General features: G+C 38.7%; 2 protein-coding genes across 4 annotated transcripts; one reads left to right on the forward strand and one right to left on the reverse strand.

The window, feature by feature from the left end:
- On the reverse strand, positions 1–3335 carry LOC109987403 (zinc finger protein 706). 2 transcript variants are annotated; one of them, XM_020638474.3, is made up of 3 exons: positions 2862–2990; positions 1875–2023; positions 1–1419 (listed from the first exon to the last, which is right to left on the reverse strand). In XM_020638474.3, exons 2-3 carry the CDS (start codon positions 2007–2009, stop codon positions 1324–1326), a joined length of 231 nt encoding a protein of 76 aa, XP_020494130.1. In that variant the 5' UTR covers positions 2010–2023; positions 2862–2990; the 3' UTR covers positions 1–1323. The 2 variants fall into 2 exon arrangements, 1 of the variants encoding a protein (XP_020494130.1); XR_010666730.1 differs by lacking the exon at positions 1875–2023 and having other exon boundaries at positions 2862–3335.
- Positions 3336–3652: 317 nt separating this feature from the next.
- LOC109987444 (grainyhead-like protein 2 homolog) lies at positions 3653–17516 on the forward strand. Of its 2 annotated transcripts, none has more exons than XM_029278180.2 (15): positions 3653–3962; positions 4697–4886; positions 4996–5421; positions 5519–5574; positions 6657–6813; positions 7103–7214; positions 9044–9138; positions 13033–13191; positions 13332–13389; positions 13652–13794; positions 13925–13962; positions 14787–14878; positions 15701–15786; positions 15981–16045; positions 16637–17516. In XM_029278180.2, the coding sequence occupies exons 1-15, from the start codon at positions 3949–3951 to the stop codon at positions 16749–16751; spliced, it is 1806 nt and encodes a 601-aa protein (XP_029134013.2). In that variant the 5' UTR covers positions 3653–3948; the 3' UTR covers positions 16752–17516. The 2 variants fall into 2 exon arrangements, with proteins under 2 accessions (XP_029134013.2, XP_020494173.2); XM_020638517.3 differs by having other exon boundaries at positions 3654–3962; positions 6657–6915.
- Positions 17517–18427: the final 911 nt, after the last annotated feature.

An 18427-nucleotide genomic window follows, 5' to 3' on the forward strand; every position in this document is an offset into this window, starting at 1 on the left:
TTTGTTTTTACAAAAGTAAAACCTTTATTGGGGCTTTACAGATCATGATATTGACAAAGATATAATTATACAAAAGTAAAAACATGGCTGGTTGACAGTCCAGACTTTAGCACAGTGATAAAATGTGTGTGGTTAATGACAAGTAGGTTCAAGTGTACTGAAAATAGATCCCTTTATAAATTAATTCTCTTATACTGTTGGCATGCTGTTATTATAGACTAATACAGAAGTAAAAAAAACAACACAAAAGCTAACTTACAGTGTCATGTACGCGAGACTTTTAATACAGATTCATTGTCAAAATACTTTCATGTCACCATGACGAGATGCATAACAAAACAAGGGACTCCACTAGAGATCCTTTTCAAATATACCAATGAGATCATAGCAATGACACACTGGGAGGATGGAAGTAGTGTAATCATGAATAACATCAAGTGCAAACTCGTATCATCACCTTCTGCCGCTCTTCAGACCTAATCTTACAGGAAAAAAAATCATAAATGTTGAATTCAAGTTGCTCTATGAAAACAGCGCTCTAAGAAATTGTGTCATGGAGGGGTTTGATGTGAGTAGACATCATTGACCAATCTTTTACAACTCTGCTGAATGTGACTAACTTGCAGAGTGGACTTGAACTACAAACCATTCATAAATTTCAGAGGGGAAATCCAATCAACAATTTAAGTACCAGTGTATATATAATATCCTACAAATAAGCAAAAACTACAGATTAAAAATAACAATTATTGAGGAAAGGTAAAATATCAGTGCAGATTAAGATTGAATCTGAATCGACTCAAATGATGGTGATGAAATGTTACATCACATTATGAAGACCAGGGTTAATAAACTCTTTTAATGGCCCTGCTATAAACGTCATATAAACCAATTCATCTTCTAAATTCATAGCTTGTCAGGTGTAGGAGCCCTGAGATTGTTTTTAATATGAGAACCAATCAGTAAGGTAGTTTTGTAAGCTCTACATTTCAAAATGATCAGATAAAAATATTGCATACCATCAAAGGTGAAATCGACTTTTAGCACAAACCAAGACAGCTGTTAGTTGCAGTACAGAATAGGCATCAAAGGAAATTCTCACAGGTAAGGAAAGTTTTAAAAAATACAATCTGGAAAAAAGACGTAGAAGAGCAGACATACACGTGTTGTCCCTGCAGAAAACAGACATGTATTAATTACCAAAATATGCAGCATGAAAACGAAATAAGACAATACTTTGGATATATAATCAGAAACATTGTAAAATGTTAAAGACTGTGTGGAATCCGTCCCAATGTTCTTAATGAGAGGGAGGTGAGTCTGTTACGCCTCTACACCGACCAACTCTGGTGGCATTGGGGACTTTGGATGTTTGCTTTCAAAGTGCTGCTTAAAGGTCTTCAGGTCAGGCATTTGTGTCTGAGGAAGTGTAAAAAAGAAAAAAAAACAGTTCAATTAGAAATTATGAATAAACAAATAGTATATTAGAAGCATTAAAATGGAAAAAGGAGAAAAAAAGAGCAAGAATTTGCATATCATCTCATATCGTCACTGTGAACACAAGACTATCCGACGTACACTAACATGCGGCATCGTCATGAAATCAATTCGTTTTTGGATATTAGTTTCTCACAGCAGGGAGAAAAACATCCATGTGAAGTAAGCTGATTCATTCCAAGCAATGGCTGACTCAAACAGTCTCTTCTATTCTTTTTTTTAAGGCCCTTTATTGATAGCAATGTCATTTATCTCAGTAACAAAAAAAGTCATGGGGCTTCTATGCCCGCCCCACACCAGTTTCATCCTTACGTCATAGTTAAATGAAACCATAAAGGAAGAACTATCTGCTCTGCTTTTCTCCTATAAGCACATACCCGACACACACTGCATGTGTATACTAAAGCAGCCATAGCTGCTGCTTTCTGGTCATGGCCTTTGCTCTTCTTGATGTCTGCTTGCTTTTTGGCATTCTTCTGCTGGGACTGGAACTTCTGGTGCCCACGGGCCATATCTGATGCTATACCTGAAGAAATTATACGGAACACTATTAAGAAGTGAATAACTAAACGACACTGTGAAACTAAAATCTAGCTTTAAAAAAAAAAGAAGGAAAGGGTAAATCATTGAGGGACTGACAAAGGTACGAACTGGAAGCCCAAGTAATAAAATATTAGTTGAGGCTTCAGAAGAATAAACCTAGGTGATTAACAATTTTGGTACAAATTGGATAAATAGACTTTAATTTGTGCACACAGCAGAGGATGAGTACCATCCTCTAGAAGTAGGTTAATTGCCACTTTTTGGGTCACAGAAAAAAAAAAGGCAATCAAGTTCAAAATTTCCCAAAAGAAAATCGGACTAGAGAACATAATGCTTGAAGTAGGTCAGCTGATTGAGTTTATAGCTGCATATGAACTTTGTATCTGACTGGAAGCGATGAGGAAACATTGTGATAATACTGAGTGTCTAATGAAAGAAGCAGAAGTTGCATTTCTCTCCACTTGCAAATAAAAAATAATCACACTGGGTACTCTTAAAAAAAAAGAAAAAAACAGTAACCATGAAAATGTTTTTAATTGATTTCACATCAATGTTGTTCTCACATCCTTAGCTGGCGATATGTAAGAGCTCTGCTTTCCCAAAAACACTCGTCAACTTTTGCCTTCCATCAAATGTTTTAGAGTAGACATGAACGTCTTAAACATAAACATAACAAAGCAAAATAAAGCATGCGTATCACTTCCACCATGTGAAGAGAGACAACATACAGTCTGATATGGATGAAAACATACAGAAAATAGGATTCAATTGATAGACACTCATGGGTAAAAAGCCATAAAAATATTATTCAAATGTCTTACCAGTTAATAACAATCTTAAACTGAAGATAGCCTCTAAAATAATTGTTTTAGAAACGCTAAGTAAAATCCTCCAGACCCTTCGCTGCTGCTTCCAGTGACTGTTATAACTCTGCACGACTGCGCATGCTCAGGTCTAAACTATGATGCCTTCATGTGCTGTTAGTATCGTTAGACGAAAGCCTTTAGGATAGAGCATCGTGTCAGAAAGAAAAGTCTTATGATTGCACGCTAAAGATAAGCTCTTTTTATCACGAGTAGCACGCTATTTAGGTAACAGGGTATATTTGTATAAGTATAGCCTAGAGGTCTAGAGCCGCTCGGGGCTTTGCGCTTATTTCATTGCATTGTTATGTGAGGTAATATAGCCAACGTTTGATCTTATATTTAATGTAATCATCTTAAAAGGAGCAGCAAATTTATTATAATTTTTTTTTTTTTTTTAGTAAAATTAACTGGTTAAGCTGCCACTTAAAATCAAATTCTACAAATACTAATTGTCCACAAACGTTGGCCGACTATTTATTATAAGCATTATAAGTGGGAATATTATCTACTTCCCTGCTCACTGGTAGTCTACTTTTAAATAAGAGGCCATGGTATAAGAGAACAACATGTGAAGAACTGGACTACATCAGTGTAAAGCGTGTCAGCAAGTCCACTTTTTCCTCATTTTAGGTCACACGCTCTTCCTCATTTTAATTACCAATGGGAGTACATCTGCTCCACCTGTGCAGAGTCGTTTAACCAATGAGCGACGCAGCTTTAGTTTCCTTGTTTATCCTACCTTTTTAGATGCTGCAGTAGAGTCTACCCATCTCTGAGTTCAACCACTTCTCCCAATAGACAGAAACCTGCAGGTCAATGCTCGAAATGCAGTTTTTTTTTAATCCAGTCCTGACATCAGAGGCATATTTTTATTAGGCAATATCACGGATAATTTCATTGGCTGTCTAGAATGAGAAGCTAAATAAAGCCAGCCTCTTGTACGCCTACCTTTTAAATCTCCGACACTAACCTACCTGCACTAACTAGAAAGTCCAGTTTCTCAAGGAAGAACAAGAAAACATCAGGGAATCCTAGAGGCATTATGGATCCAAGCAGGTAAGTACACATTTCCTCAAGCGATAACGTCTCTCAGTTTTACTCAAACTTTTACCAGTGCTATAAATATCATAGATTTTTTTTTTTGGCTCTTTATTTAAGGTAGCATATATTCTGTCATTCAGAGACAAACTTTATTTAATTTCTTTCTTCAACAAATGTCTAATTGTGTTAGTGTCTATCAAGCTGTGGTAGCCTTTACAAATAAAATGCACCACTAGAACATTTTATTAAAAAAACCTTGGGGTGCAAACATAGATTTTAAAATGTATCTTACGTGTGATTAATAATAAATACAACATTGGCATGATTTTTTTGACATAAGAATCACAAATTGTGTGGTACATTTTTTTTGTAAGTCCCTATATTGGCTTTCTGAAATACTTTATCGTGCATCAAATGCAATCTTACCTTAATATTTACAGTCTGAGTCTTAAACACATGATTTCTTTTCAGCCGTTCTGAGTAATGTCTAAATTAGTAGTAAAGTAGCAGAACTAAACAAAAAATTGAATTTGTAAATCAAATTGTGAAATTGATGTGATATACACATGAGTTATTCCTCAGAAGTTAACTCCACATGGGGGGAGGCGGTTAAATTGAAGTCTGGTGAGAAACAGCCTGGGGCACATCTGGTGGCTTGGCAGAGTTAGAGTCTGTTAATGACAGCTTTGACTTTGCAGTTACAACATGGCTTATGTGTCATCCCGATGTCCTGTCTGAAATCCTCTCAGTAAACGGCTGGTGGTGGTGGTACCAAATGAAGTGCTGGTACCCTCCTCTCGCAGAGTGTTCAGCAGCGAGGATGAGGCATGGAGGAGCTACCTGGAGAACCCACTGACTGCTGCCACTAAGGCCATGATGAGCATCAACGGAGATGACGACAGCGCGGCGGCACTGGGGCTGCTGTATGACTACTACAAGGTAGAAAGCTTTGCATTGCATGCAGAATAATAATGATTGAATTAGACAAATTCACATGAGAATATTGATATCTGTCGGATCCTATTTTTGTCTTGCCTAATCATGTAAGGTTCCCAGAGAGATGCGACGTGCCCACAGTAGTGGAAAACCCACAGAACCCTCTGCCATTGGACCTGATAACTGCGGCAGCTTGGAGATACTAGATCACCATCTTCAGGCTCTCAGATCAATGCCTGTCAATCTCTCCCTCAACAACAGCACCGCTACAGAACATCAGGGCTCCAGGTATGAAGCTACTTGCCTCGCAGGAGACGCGAGAGAAGGGGACGATAAAGGTGGAGGTGCAGCAGCTTTGGCTCTGGTCAAGTCAGAGGGCTATGCATCCTGTCCTGGAGGTTCATACAGAGAAGTGCCCAGTGAGCAGTTAAGGATGGTTTACGAACAGAGACACTATGATTTGCCCCTTGCTGGGTACCTAAAAGATGAGCAGAGAAGCACTCCAGAGAGCTTATATGACGATGCTGTGGAAGGAGAGGTATATGTCCGATTTTTAACTCTATCAGCCTTTTTTTTTTGATCAGGTATTGGCCTTTTTTTTTTTATTTCACTTTATATTTTGTGATTTTGAACAGCTGTACCTTGACAGTCCCTCCTCAGGAGTTGATGAACTCCACTACAGCCAACAAGGGTAGGTTGAAAATTCACAGATAAGTGGAATTGTCAGACATAAAAACTTTTTCAATCAATCAATCGATCTTTATTTGGATAGCGGCAGTTCATAACAATTGACACTTAAAAAAAAGAGCAGGTAAAAGACCTTACTCATTGTTCTATTATCTAGAAAGAACCACATGTTTGTTCATGTTTATGTGTGCACCGTGTGTCTGATGCATATGCATTCAGCTTAAAAGGAAACAATTGTGAACATACAAACTTCACTTTTAAACCCTCCTTTTCAATGTGCTTTGTCATGTTTTCGTTTAGTTTTTTGTGAATTCAAAACTTGTCACTACTTGTAGGAAAGATTGCTCAATGAAACCACAAATGTTTTGTCCTGAGGATTCTGTGTCTACAGAGTCATATTGGTGGACTGTGTTACACCCTTGCTTCAGAATAGCTGCCAGCCCCCTCCATCCACCCCTCACCCCTTCATCTATAACAGACGGACTGTGTCTTCCTTTGTGTTAGGTCATGTTAGGGATCACAGATAAATTAAAAACCACAACAGCTAGAGCATACATTAACTTACATGACCTTTGTATAGTCGATGTTTCATGGATATGAAGCATGTTGAGATATTCTAAAAATAACTTTACATTATACTATTCCTATTGTGTTTTATGGATTACTAAAGGTTAAAAAACATAATAATAACCACAGGTGGAGACTGTTTTAGGTTAAAACATTGCACAGCAGTAAATGTGTTGTTTATCAGGAACTATTTTTTAATCATGGATCAAATTACATTTGCTGCAGAGTGTATTACGGGCAGCAGGTTGGTGTTTATAGTAATGAAGGAACATGTCAACCAGTGCAATAGTGTGATTTATTTTTATAGTTAAAAAAAAAGTATGATCGTTATAGTTAAACAACACAGAGCTCTGTGGAGAAAAACAATGTCAGACTTGGATTCACACACGTCTTAGTAGAATAGAGTTATTATAGGATGTGCTGTTTTTGTGGAAAGACAAAAAATGTGGTTTATTCTCATGTGAGAGGATAGACACTATATTTGTTAAGTTGACCCTGATCATGCTCATGTATTCACAGTGATAGTTTCCAGTATTGCCTTGAAGCCAGCATGTCACTTCGACCGCGGCAGGGAGACGGACCCATGGCTTACCTGAACAGGGGCCAATTCTACGCTCTGACACTGTCAAAAACCAGCAGCACATCGTCCCTACGTCAGCCCAGAGGCAAAGTGCGGGTGAGTGGGCTAACGCCGTCACACAGGCCTGATGGGAGCCGATCCAGTAGTGAGCAATGCATCATGGGAGGCTCTGAGCTGCAGAAGGACAGTATTATACAGGTGAGGGAGAGGAGATTAGTACCTGTAAGGGGGAAAAAAAGGCAACGGTCGAGGGTAAAACTGTTATCAAACTTCTGGATAGCTTGAAACCGTGTTACTCTTTTATTCATGTAATATCTGTTTTTTTTTCTGACTTGTTTGTTCAGTTTTTGCCTCATTATAAATATATAATTTGTTTTGCCTTCAGAGTGTTATCATGGTGGTCTTTGGAGAAGACAAATGCAGAGATGAGCAGCTGAATAATTGGAAATACTGGCACTCCCGGCAGCACACTGCAAAACAGAGAGTCCTGGATATTGGTATGATGATGCTTGTTTTCCTCCAGTCTTCACTTACAGGCATGTCTACTAAATCCATGTCAAAGGTTTATAAAACTGAACAGATTGGGAATAGGTCTAGATAAACTTGATGCCGAAGCTCCACAAAACATTTTGGAAAAAAGACAGTAAACAGATGGCAACCCTGGAATAGCCTCCAGGGCAAACCTTCAGCATATTCTGAGCTGAAACCCGACACAATTTGAATAACTGTCATCCCCAGTTCCAGCAGAGCATGGCAGATACAGCCAATGGGTCTGCATTTGCATAGACGTTGAGAAATGGGTTGGGGCCTGGACTGAGGCCATATCCAGTACGAACAGCAAGAGACAGGCCTCAGCCTGTGGTGGAAAAATGTAGTGGAATGAAGCAGAGATGTTAGGCACTCTGATGGTTTTGTCCATGGCAAGTCCATGCCAGTACGATGGCACAATGAAAACCCGAGGCAGGTTATAATAACTTTTAATAACTCACATGGTCTTAAATGTTTTAGGAAGTAACAATGGCCTCATGGTTGTTTCTACTCATTTAGTGCTTTGTCAGATTGTGAAACTCTCAGGTTTGTTTAGTGTTCAAGCCCTGAATGTGAAGAAGTGTTGCAGAACTAACCTATTTATTTAATTTTCTTTGTACACAATAAACATCCCACCAAACCTCAGACTTATTTTGTGACACTTTGCAGGGGCTGACCTCCAGGTTTGAAGTTAGTGTTCAACTAAAGCCTCATTTACACAAGAACTCCTGACGTTTTCTCAATAATTCAAGGCATTGAGGTCCTGGTACTTGCCCTTTTACACAATCTTTCAGCAGGAGATTGTTAGTGTTGGACGTACACTCACATCTCAAACTTTTTGTGTATGGCTTAAAAGAGGGGGGCGTGTAGGTAGAGTGTGCAGGTATCCATAATGGTGACTGTGATAATATCAACTCAGCATGTATAACGGCGTCTTTACAATACAAATGTGACAGTAGAAAGCAATATTCTGGATATAGAGTATAAAGCAGTGTAACTCAGATGATTGTGAAGGATGTCATCAACCTTTGTGGTCACGCATGAACCCCACCTGGACAATGTTAAGAGGTTTTTTTAATTTCACCAGTATTTTACTAGGATATAATAAGAAACAAATATTACATTATTTCATAAATCAAAAAGCAGAGAAACATGTATGTAAGTTCATCAAATGATCCTGGTTTTAAAAATCTTCCAAGCTAAATGAATGCTCTAGTTTAAGGTGACTCCCCAACTCAGACCCAGACTCACATGATGAGTCCTTGAGATGGAAAGCTAAGAGCAGAGAACATAAATCAGAAGGTAGTTCATGTTGTATGGCCTTATAAAGAAAAATGTACCAACGCTCCATCGTTCGGTTGTACAAGGGAGACGATCCTACTCTCTCGTACCAGATACAATGATGTGTATGGAGAAACCAAACCAGAGACAAATCGCAGTGCATCATGGTACACTGAGTCCAACATTTTCAGTGAGGATGGAATGCACTGCATGTGTGACAGGGGCTTCAGTTGTTCAACGTAGTTTCACTTTGACTGGTTACAACAAAAACAAAAAAATCTTATGTACATTGGAGCGTCAGAATGAACAATCTAATCTCTTATTGATTACTATTTCTGTCAAAGGGCGACTTTTACTACAAAATAAAAACCTCATAGTTCGGATACCATTTCTGTACTTTTACATGAAAGGGGTTTTAAAGGCGGGACATTTTTCGGACTACATTATTCTGTTGAAGTGTTCTGAAGTGTAAAGCTGCCAACTTGAAATTCTCTTCTCTTATCTTCATTTCCTGCAGCCGATTACAAAGAGAGCCTCAGCACGATCAGTAACGTGGAGGAAATTGCCTATAACGCTGTCTCCTTCACATGGGACGTGAGTGAAGAACCCAAGGTAAAAAAACAAAAATCAAAATCAAAAGAAGTATCGTGAGATAATGTGTTTTAGTTAAAGTGTATGCTTGATCCACAAAGGAAGCCACTCCAAACATATAAACATGTTTTTCTTAAACTTCTCTTTTAAACCCTCCTTTTCAATGTGCTTTGTCAGGTTTTCCTTTAGTTTTTTTGTGAATTCAAAACTTGTCACTACTTGTAGGAAAGATTGCTCAATGAAACCACAACTTTTTTGTCCTGAGGATTCTGTGTCTACAGAGTCATATCAGTGGACTGTGTTACACCCTTGCTTCAGAATAGCTGCCAACCCCCTCCATCCACCCCTCACCCCTTCATCTATAACAGACGGACTGTGTCTTCCTTTGTGTTAGGTCATGTTAGGGATCACAGACATGCTCCACACATGGCAACATACCCTGAAGCAGCTACTCGGATTTCACCTTTTGTTAAAGTGGTCAGTTAGATACAGACAAATTGCAAACAATGTGTAAACACACTCACACCCAGCTCAAGCCAAGCCTCAGGCTGTGTTTGGCTTCTGACAGTTTCTATTCTTTGGCTCCTATTAGACTGAAATTTAATGAGATCTTTAAACACTCTCATTGTGAGAAAGGTAATTACTGCCTTGTGGGTTTGTGGATAAATACCTGGTGTTGACTTAAACCTTTACTCCTTTGTGTGATGATACAGCATCACCTTGTGTTCACTCAGTTGTATCTTGCTTTACACCTGAAGACCTCATCAGTTAGCAGTCTGAACTCTGCACAGTATGTAGATGAAAATGTAGACGTTGAAGTGTCCCTCGAGGAGAAGTGAAATAACTTGTATCATCTCACACCATCTTCAGGTCAAATTAGATTTTTCTCATACTTTATGTGTAGAATAGATAGTTGCAAAACTAATGGCTTTCCCATCATTTTTTTTTAGCTCTACTCTGTATGTTTAGTGCTAATATCTGAACATCAGATTGCTAGTTTTTTCATTGTGATCATGCTTTAATGCCATTGTTAGTACAGCAACTTGTCACAGATTTACAGAGCGTGTTTTTTAAAAATACTTTTGGGTATTGTGTGATTATGATTTCAGTGATACGGTAGGTTCTTGTGCTTTTTAAGAGGGCAAGCGCGGCTTTATGACCCACTGCGTCCATTAAATCAGTCATTTACTGCCATTGAGTTTTTTTTATTGCCGACTGAAATATGTAAGGGTGAGAAATTAACATCTTTCCAACCCTCCTGAAAATGACACACCATCCATCTTTTGAGCAAAAAGGCCAAATGCATTTCCTTTACAACCAGCCCTCCTGCAGGATTTTCATATAGTCTATTGGTTTGTTCATGAATGTTCAAGTTTTAGCACCAGTGGACATCAGTGCATAAACCTTGATGTTTTATGTGCATCAATACCAACATTTTCTATAGGATATGTAAACCCTCTTTTTTAATATCACTTAATTTTTCCACCAATGCCAAGCTGTTTTCCTCTTCTTTTCCCACTTTCAGAGCCTGGGTTCCCAAACTCTAAATGTCTCTTACATTGGATTAAAGACTCTTTCTAAAGATGATTTCACAGTCAGAGGATTGACTGTTTAAAGGTGAACAGGCTGACTCTGGTTCTGTTAATTGGCTATGTTAATGTGCGGCTGTCCGATAGTAAACAGATGATCATGACGCACACAGACAATGCAATATCCCTTACTAGACTCCACACAGGACCAGGGACAAGTTGAAAACAACCCCTCTGTTGATGTCACTGCTGTCACCTCTTCTTCACTGTGTTGTGGTTTTGAAACATATCGGATGTCCAATCAGCTTCTGATGGGCTGATACACAAAATTGGTATTTTTAGTGCAAATGATCAGTTCTGATTTTTTGTTTTGGCATGATTTTGCTGTTGCCAGGCAACAACCATCATCCTCATTGTAGTGAGTAATAGTGTGAGGAGAGTTGATAGGGGAGATGAGCTGCTTCCTACAGCTCTGTTTTTGTTTTTGTTTGTCAGTTGACCGATGACCGGGCGGCACCCTCTGAACTTTTCTTTTTACAGGAAGAATTTTTGAATTCCCAGAAATGCAGTACACACACACACACACACACACACACACACACACACACACACACACACACACACACACACACACACACACACACACAAGCATGCTCGCAGCGTGGAGACCTGTGCTATTGGAGATATTAATCTGCCTGAGGTCTATGGAGGTGTGAATTCGTGGAGGTGTGTAGGAGGCTCATTTGTGCTCTAGGCTTTTCCAGCACGCAGCTCTCACCTCTGCAGGTTCAGACATGATGCTGTTAATGCTGCATAGTGGGAAAATTCTTGTTTTTGAGGTTGGCATCTTTTCCGTTAGTCGTCTGTGGTGACCTGTTGCTCAGGCTGTCCGACCTGTTTAACTGGAAACTTCATCAGGAGTTTATGTTGGGTTTAATGCTTTGGCAGTAAACGAACATGATGGGAAAACCATGGGAATCTTTAACGTCCTGTAACTACAGGAAGTATGAGAGGAAAAGCACACAAAGTTCTGGTTACATTGTGCACTTCTTTTTAAAATACTTATATTATTGTTCTACAATTTGGCTGTTGTGGTGTTGTGACCGCTCTCTAGCTATGAACAGATTCAGGTACTTAGCTACATTATTCAGGGATTTGGAGCAAAGCTTCACATTTCTATGATCTGCAGCTCATGGTACAATAATAAACCAATTGTAAAGCATGGTTTCAAAAGTTTCCTCTCAAATAGAAAGCCTGTTCAGCTTATAGGATATTTCACATAAAAAAAAAAAAGGTGGAGTAGTAGTGGGACATATTTACTTCTGACCTGTGAGTTACACCTGCTGATGTGACTCCTGACCCTGTGACCTTTTTTACTCAACGCTGCAGCTTTAGGGTCATGAGTCAGGTTGAGATTCAGCAGGGAGCACAGTGATCCATTTGAACAACAAATGCTGAGCTGATGGAAGAAAACAAAAAAAAGCGAGACAGTAATACCTGTATGTCAGCTTTAAGTTTCCAATCACTGCTTGACATACTGGTTTACTAAAGGGAAGTTAAAGTCATGTATTTCCTAGTTTCTGCTACCCTGCAGAGTCAAAGGGCAGAACAAACGCCTCGCTGTGGGAGTGTCACCCACCTGGGGGAGGGGTTACTGCCCTTTGTGATGTCATAAAGGGAAAATCTCCAAACAGCCCTTTTGAGCACACATTTTCTGAGAAGTGGAGCAGGCAAAATAGAGGAGAGGATGGACCTTTCTCATAATTGGGGATTTGTAAACAGGCTAGAGACACATATTAGTTTAGAAAAACACGGTAAAGTTTGCTTTTATCTCTTTTAGTTTCTTACATCTTTTTAAATCTTTGGTCCTCTTGGTCTCAGCTCATGTTGTTGGGTTCTTGTGTTGCCTGGGTTCTTATGATGGTTCTTATGATGGTTGGGTTATATATGTCTGTTGTGTATCGTGCACTTTGGGTTCTTTTCTGTTGAATTGTATTTAATTATTTTGAGTATTTTGCATCTGTTATGTTCTTGTTGTTGTTTATGTTTTTCTGTGTTTGGTTTAGTTTGCTTTGTTCTTGCTGTTTGTCAAAGCACTTTGTAAACCTGTGTTTTTAAAAGGTGCTATATAAATAAAGTTGTTATTATTATTATTATTATTATAAGTATAATTTGAATAATATGTGGCCTTTAAATGTCAGGAGAATTTCTTCATCCGAAATCACAATTTTCTGTATTTCCATATCAGTTGAGCTTTCCATCATCAAAAAAGACAAGTATGCCTGGCGGGGCGTCTCTGATGTATGATAATTAATCTCTCAACTTGTTTGAGTCCAAAGACGTTCAGAAATTGACTCTGTCCTTTTGTCTGACTCTCGTTTCCTAGGTCTTCATCTCTGTGAACTGTCTAAGCACAGACTTCTCCTCGCAGAAAGGTGTGAAGGGGATGCCTCTGATAATCCAGATAGACACTTACAGCTACAACAGCTGCAGCAGCCGGCCTATTCACAGGGCCTTCGCTGAGATCAAGGTCTTCTGTGACAAGGTGAGGATAGCTTGCTGGCACAGTCGGCTGCCCGGTCTCGAGCGGATGATTGAGACTTTGTTGAGAGATTTTTTTAGGTTTGCTGTCTTTTGGCATATTATGTTTTTTTCTGTGCTGTGAATCCCTCGTATGTTTCGCAGGGTGCTGAGAGGAAGCTTCGTGATGAGGAGAAGAAGCAGCTCAGAAAGAGGACGAAAGGTAAAAAAAAAAAGACAGTTTGGCTAAAATGAAATGCATATAAAGAAGTACTGTGAATGTCATGGCCAGATATATCTTCATAGAACTTGATTAAAATACGACAAAACAAAGTCAACAAGCACTTCCCAGTAAACCATATAAATTGGATAGATGAGCTTAGTGGAATGCTAAAAGCCAGGCAAGAGTAATAGTGCCTCATTGGACCTATAAATCGAATGGTTGCCTGGCAACAGATGTTAAATTCACTCCCTCTCTGGATTAGGGAAAAATGGCAGCTCAGCACCTACCTCTCTTATTAAGAGGGCTGATAACACGCTGTTAAAAACTGTGATGGACCTGGACTCCCACCAGCCTGTCCTCTTCATCCCTGACGTCCACTTTGGAAACCTGCAGAGAGCCGGGCAGGTGAGGAATGTCTAATACACACACCTACACACACCTACACACACACACACACACACACAACAGGGAGAAATACCCATTGGAGCCATTGTCCAGTCTTGCAGCTCATGTCGCGCTTTGACTCCATTTACAGGTGTTTGCCTTCAACACTGAGGAGGTCGACAGTGATAGGTGAGTATCAAGCCGTTATTTTCGTACTCTTGATCTGTCGTTTCCGAGGTCACTTTGCTATTTACTTCTGTTAAATAGCCCAATTCACTTGCTTTTCGAACTCTCTATGTTTCAAATACCAAAAAGGGATTGTTAAAAATGAACTTTGGCTTTATCAGACCCCATAGAACTGAAACAAAATTATTGTAAATAAGCTCCACTGTGACATTTAAAGCTAAGAATGGATCCATTATGGTGTTTTCACACATGTCCAAAACTCCTGATAATTTTCAGACATTTTTGGGTGTGCTACAAACGGACTCATTTTTCACCCTGACTGTACGCAGACTTTTAACTGCCGTCCTCTGAACTAAATTTTCATGTGAAGTTGGAGTGAGCAACATGTGTAAACATAGCAGGAAATATTAAGAGCGAGCTTTTCCTGCTCGTTTTTCTAGCCAGTGTGGGCTTTTCTACTTGTTCATTGACGTCACATTACACCACGGGCATAAACTTATGATAGTGTTGAACTCTGTCCAAGAAATCTTCAGGAGTGCGTTATGTAATAATAGCCTAAGAGTCGGTGTATGATAATTATGCTGACAATAATTTGCACTGTAAATCATACACATACTTCCTCCACTGCACATTTTGTGTTTTTCATATTTCGACATTCTATCATACATTTTTATATAGTTTTTTATATTTTGATCTTATTCTATTTAAGTTTTTTTTTGTCAGCAGGAGCACTGCAAGTCAAATTCCTCGTATGTTTAAATGTACTTGGCAATAAAAAACGATTTGTCTGTTTCTGATTTGTGGTTGTGTGTGTGTTTGTTTGTCAGGAGTGTTGTTGTGAAAAGGTCGTCTAATCCAGCTGAGAAAGATGTGTGTCCCCCTCTGCCCAAGAAGCCCAAAGTGGAACTGGAAAGAAAAGGTGTGTTAAATTAAAGATTCTTCTCTCTGAACTATCTCTGCTCATTTGTCTTCCCTTTTTGAGAAGTCCACAACCAGTGTTCTCGCATGTTTCAGGCAAATTGCTTTAATTTTTTTAAGCTGTGTCGTGGTGCACAAATCAGTGTTTGTCTTTGGAGTGGTCCCTCGTAGGGTAGCTCGGGTAGTTCCTCTGATAACTTAAAGCTACTGTGGGGAGATTTCATGTTTTGGTGCCCCACTGTGGACAAAATGGTTACCTCTGGGTTCTTTAGGAATTTGTCGATTACATGTGTTTGTGGTGTTTTCTGTGGAAAAATCTAATTTGACATCCTTTGAAAAGTCAAATGTATCACTTATTGTCGTGAACAGTAAAAAACAAAGGTGTTTCTGCAGCGTGCAGGACATCACTTTGTTTGACACCTACACTAAAAATGACTATGCAGACCAATCAGAATCTGATGTGGATGATGTCACTTACAAAGAGGCCTCTGTTTACATTTCAGTCTGTTTAATAACCAGATGAAAACATCTTCACAGGAGCTTTAAGATCATTCCATCAAATCAAATCCAATATAACTGGACAACAAGGATATGACTTTTAACACTAACAGTAATCTGGGAACTTTTTGTTCATGTCCACCACGTGGCAAGAGTCGGGCCTGATGTTGTAGCACTCAAAAGGGGAAAAACATAAACAATAGAATTATTGTATTGAACAACTGGAACAGGAATACAGCCCTTCATTGTAAATGTTTCTTTTCTTCTAAGTTTTAAGTTATTATGTGACTGTGTGGATGACTTTTTCTTTTCATTGGCTCATCAGTTTTGCTGTATGTGAGAAAGGAGTGTGATGACGTGTTTGATGCCCTGATGCTGCACACCCCAACCCTCAGGGCATTAATGGAGGCAGTGAGTATACGTTTTGTTCTTGCCACTTAAGGCTGAATCATTTGACCAACACATTGCCTCCTTTGTGACAGATTGATTAGTCAACCAAAGATATTAAACACAGTTCTTTGTACATTTTTTTTTTTTTTTAAATGTATGACATACAAAGGGATCATGCTGCTTTAACATGTTGAACATGCGCTGTTTCTTTACAGATCTCAGAAAAATATGCACTGCCTGTTGACAAAATTGACAAAGTTTACCAAAAGAGCAAAAAAGGGTGAGTATGCCAAACCTGTCAAGACCTCAGCCTTCAGTTGTCTCCTTGTGAGGTCATGCATATGCACTTAGGTTTGTCGTTTGATCTTACAGTAGTGTTTAGTAAGTGATGCATCTTTCATGGTTGCTGTTTTCATTCAGCTTGTAAGTATTTTAATATTTTCTGAGATGCTTTACTGGATAATGATAACCATGAACAGCTGGCAGCAGAAGGAAAAAAGTAAAGTATCAGTGAAGTCATTTATACTCATTCTGCTGTACGTGCATCAAAAATGTCAATCTATTAAATCACCATTGGATGGATTGATTTTTTTCTCTCAGTCTAACTAATAGTGGTTGAGACATTTCTGTCAAAAGCAAAAAAAAGTCACGTTCACTGTGTTAGAAAGATCAGGGGACACCAGGGTATGTAGGTATCATCCTCTGGGGATTAAATAGAAGAGCGGGGCCACTGAGGAATCTATGAGACTGATACAGATTGTTAGGGAAAACAATGTTGTTGTTTGTTTAACATGAATTAAAAACAAGCGTGCCTTGTGCCTTGGATTAACCGGATATGTTTTCAGCCTCTTCATGTGTTTGTCTCTTTCAGGGTCCTGGTGAACATGGATGACAACATCATCCAGAACTACTCCAACGAGGACACCTTCACCCTGACCGTCGAGAGCTCAACAGACTCCTTGCATATCACGCTGTCAGAAATCTGATGGTTGATCGTCAAAGCACTGTTTTTATTTTATTTTTTATCCATCACCATGTTGTCTGACAGAGGTGAATACTGGTCGGTGTAGCTTTCCATTTGACAGAGTAGTAATTGTGAACCTTATCACATGACAATACCAGAACGTGATCCACATACTAGTCTTTGGTTTTTTCGTTTTTACCCAATGCAGATAGTCATTCACCTCTTAATACTTATTGTGTGAGAACCAGAAGAGAGGGGTTTATCCCGGTCACTATGACGTGAAGCATTCAGCCAGTTTGCTGGAAGAAGACAAAACAGTGTGCAGTGTGGTTTTATTGGATTTGTAGAAGGGAGGGAATACTGTGAGCGTCCTCTGTCTCTTCGATCCTTTCTCTTATTATCCTTTCACTTTGAAGTCTATGCAACACATGCTTTGATGACACTCACACTGTTGTTTTTTTTTATGTATGTGATAATCTTTTTTAAATTTGTCAGTTGAGCTCCTTTTGTCCGATCACTCTTTAACAACACACTGCCAGTGTGGACGTCTGATTCACCGCCAGCCTCTGCATCCTACATTAGCTTCATTCCCCATGATGTACAGTTTTATAAATGTGTCATTAAATATAGTTTTATACGTAGTCCCTTGTCTCTACTGATTTGTTGTACTTTTAACTTGTTTTGCAGTTTAAAGGTAATTATGTGTTTTTGCTACTTGAAGTTCGTTTGTCATTTTTTCCTGTAAGATATTCTTTGGATATATAAATAAAAAGAACTTCTAATTGGTTTTATTGATTCTACTTGGTCATTAATGCAGGTAAAAGAGTTGATATCCATTGTCTAATGCTTTATTAATGAACATAGATAATGAACATTTTCTGCTGCATGAAGCACCTCGTTGTAATTTATTTTATTTGAAGAATCAAATCGTAGAAATGAGGCAAATTCTTTGGCACTTAAATTTTAGAGTTGTTATATAGTGCAGTGCATGGGCATACCAAACTCAACTGATTAGAGCAGTTTCATGAGTGGAAGCAAGAGCTACACACAGTTTGGGCATGTATTATGAGAGGTTAAAGTTTCATTAAACCCAATTTTCTAAAAAGTTCGAAGATGTGTAAAATGTAAATTAAAAACAGAAATGAAACCTCCTATTTGATTGAAATTGACACAGAGAAAACAAATGCCCACAAATGATATGCCCGGTTTGAATTTTGATGATGAAAACATGTTTTAGAAATAGTTTAAGATAGGTGAAATAAGAAAATGACACCTAATAGAAGATCTCCCAGATGATAAAGTTATCCTGCCTCAGGTTACTGGGAATAAAAGAAGTAAAGATGAGGAGGGGTTCACCAGTCCATGGAAATAGTGCACCAAACAAATGTTTTAACAATTTCAGAGAATCTGGGTATTTTATTCTCTAAAGTATACAATACTGAAAAATGTGCTATTTCTGATTAAATATGAGGTCTCAGCGTTTAGTTTACATTTAAAAAATGTCCCAACTTTTAGCAAATGGGGTTGTCCAACATGGAAAAGTTTATGAGCTGATAAATCCAGCATGAACATGTATGAATAAACCTTATATAATTGTATTTAAACTGTATCACTGGCTAAACCTTTATGTAGGCTATCATATGCTGGACTTGGACCTGGGCCACCCACTTGAAAGACTATAGCCTCCATACATGGAGC

Source organism: Labrus bergylta, chromosome 8, assembly GCF_963930695.1.
Source record: "Labrus bergylta chromosome 8, fLabBer1.1, whole genome shotgun sequence".
In the NCBI taxonomy this organism is placed as follows: Eukaryota; Metazoa; Chordata; class Actinopteri; order Labriformes; family Labridae; genus Labrus; species Labrus bergylta.

What these genes read in the sequence shown, in the direction of transcription:
- LOC109987444 (XM_020638517.3), top strand. An exon ending in ACAGAGAGTCCTGGATATTG is followed by an intron (nt 7,215 to 9,043) that starts GTATGATGATGC and finishes CATTTCCTGCAG; the next exon opens with CCGATTACAAAGAGAGCCTC. An exon ending in GCTCAGAAAGAGGACGAAAG is followed by an intron (nt 13,390 to 13,651) that starts GTAAAAAAAAAA and finishes TCTCTGGATTAG; the next exon opens with GGAAAAATGGCAGCTCAGCA.
- LOC109987403 (XM_020638474.3), bottom strand. Translation starts at nt 2,009, where the DNA reads ATGGCCCGTGGGCACCAGAAGTTCCAGTCCCAGCAGAAGAATGCCAAA. An exon ending in ACACATGCAGTGTGTGTCGG is followed by an intron (nt 1,420 to 1,874) that starts GTATGTGCTTAT and finishes ACACTTCCTCAG; the next exon opens with ACACAAATGCCTGACCTGAA.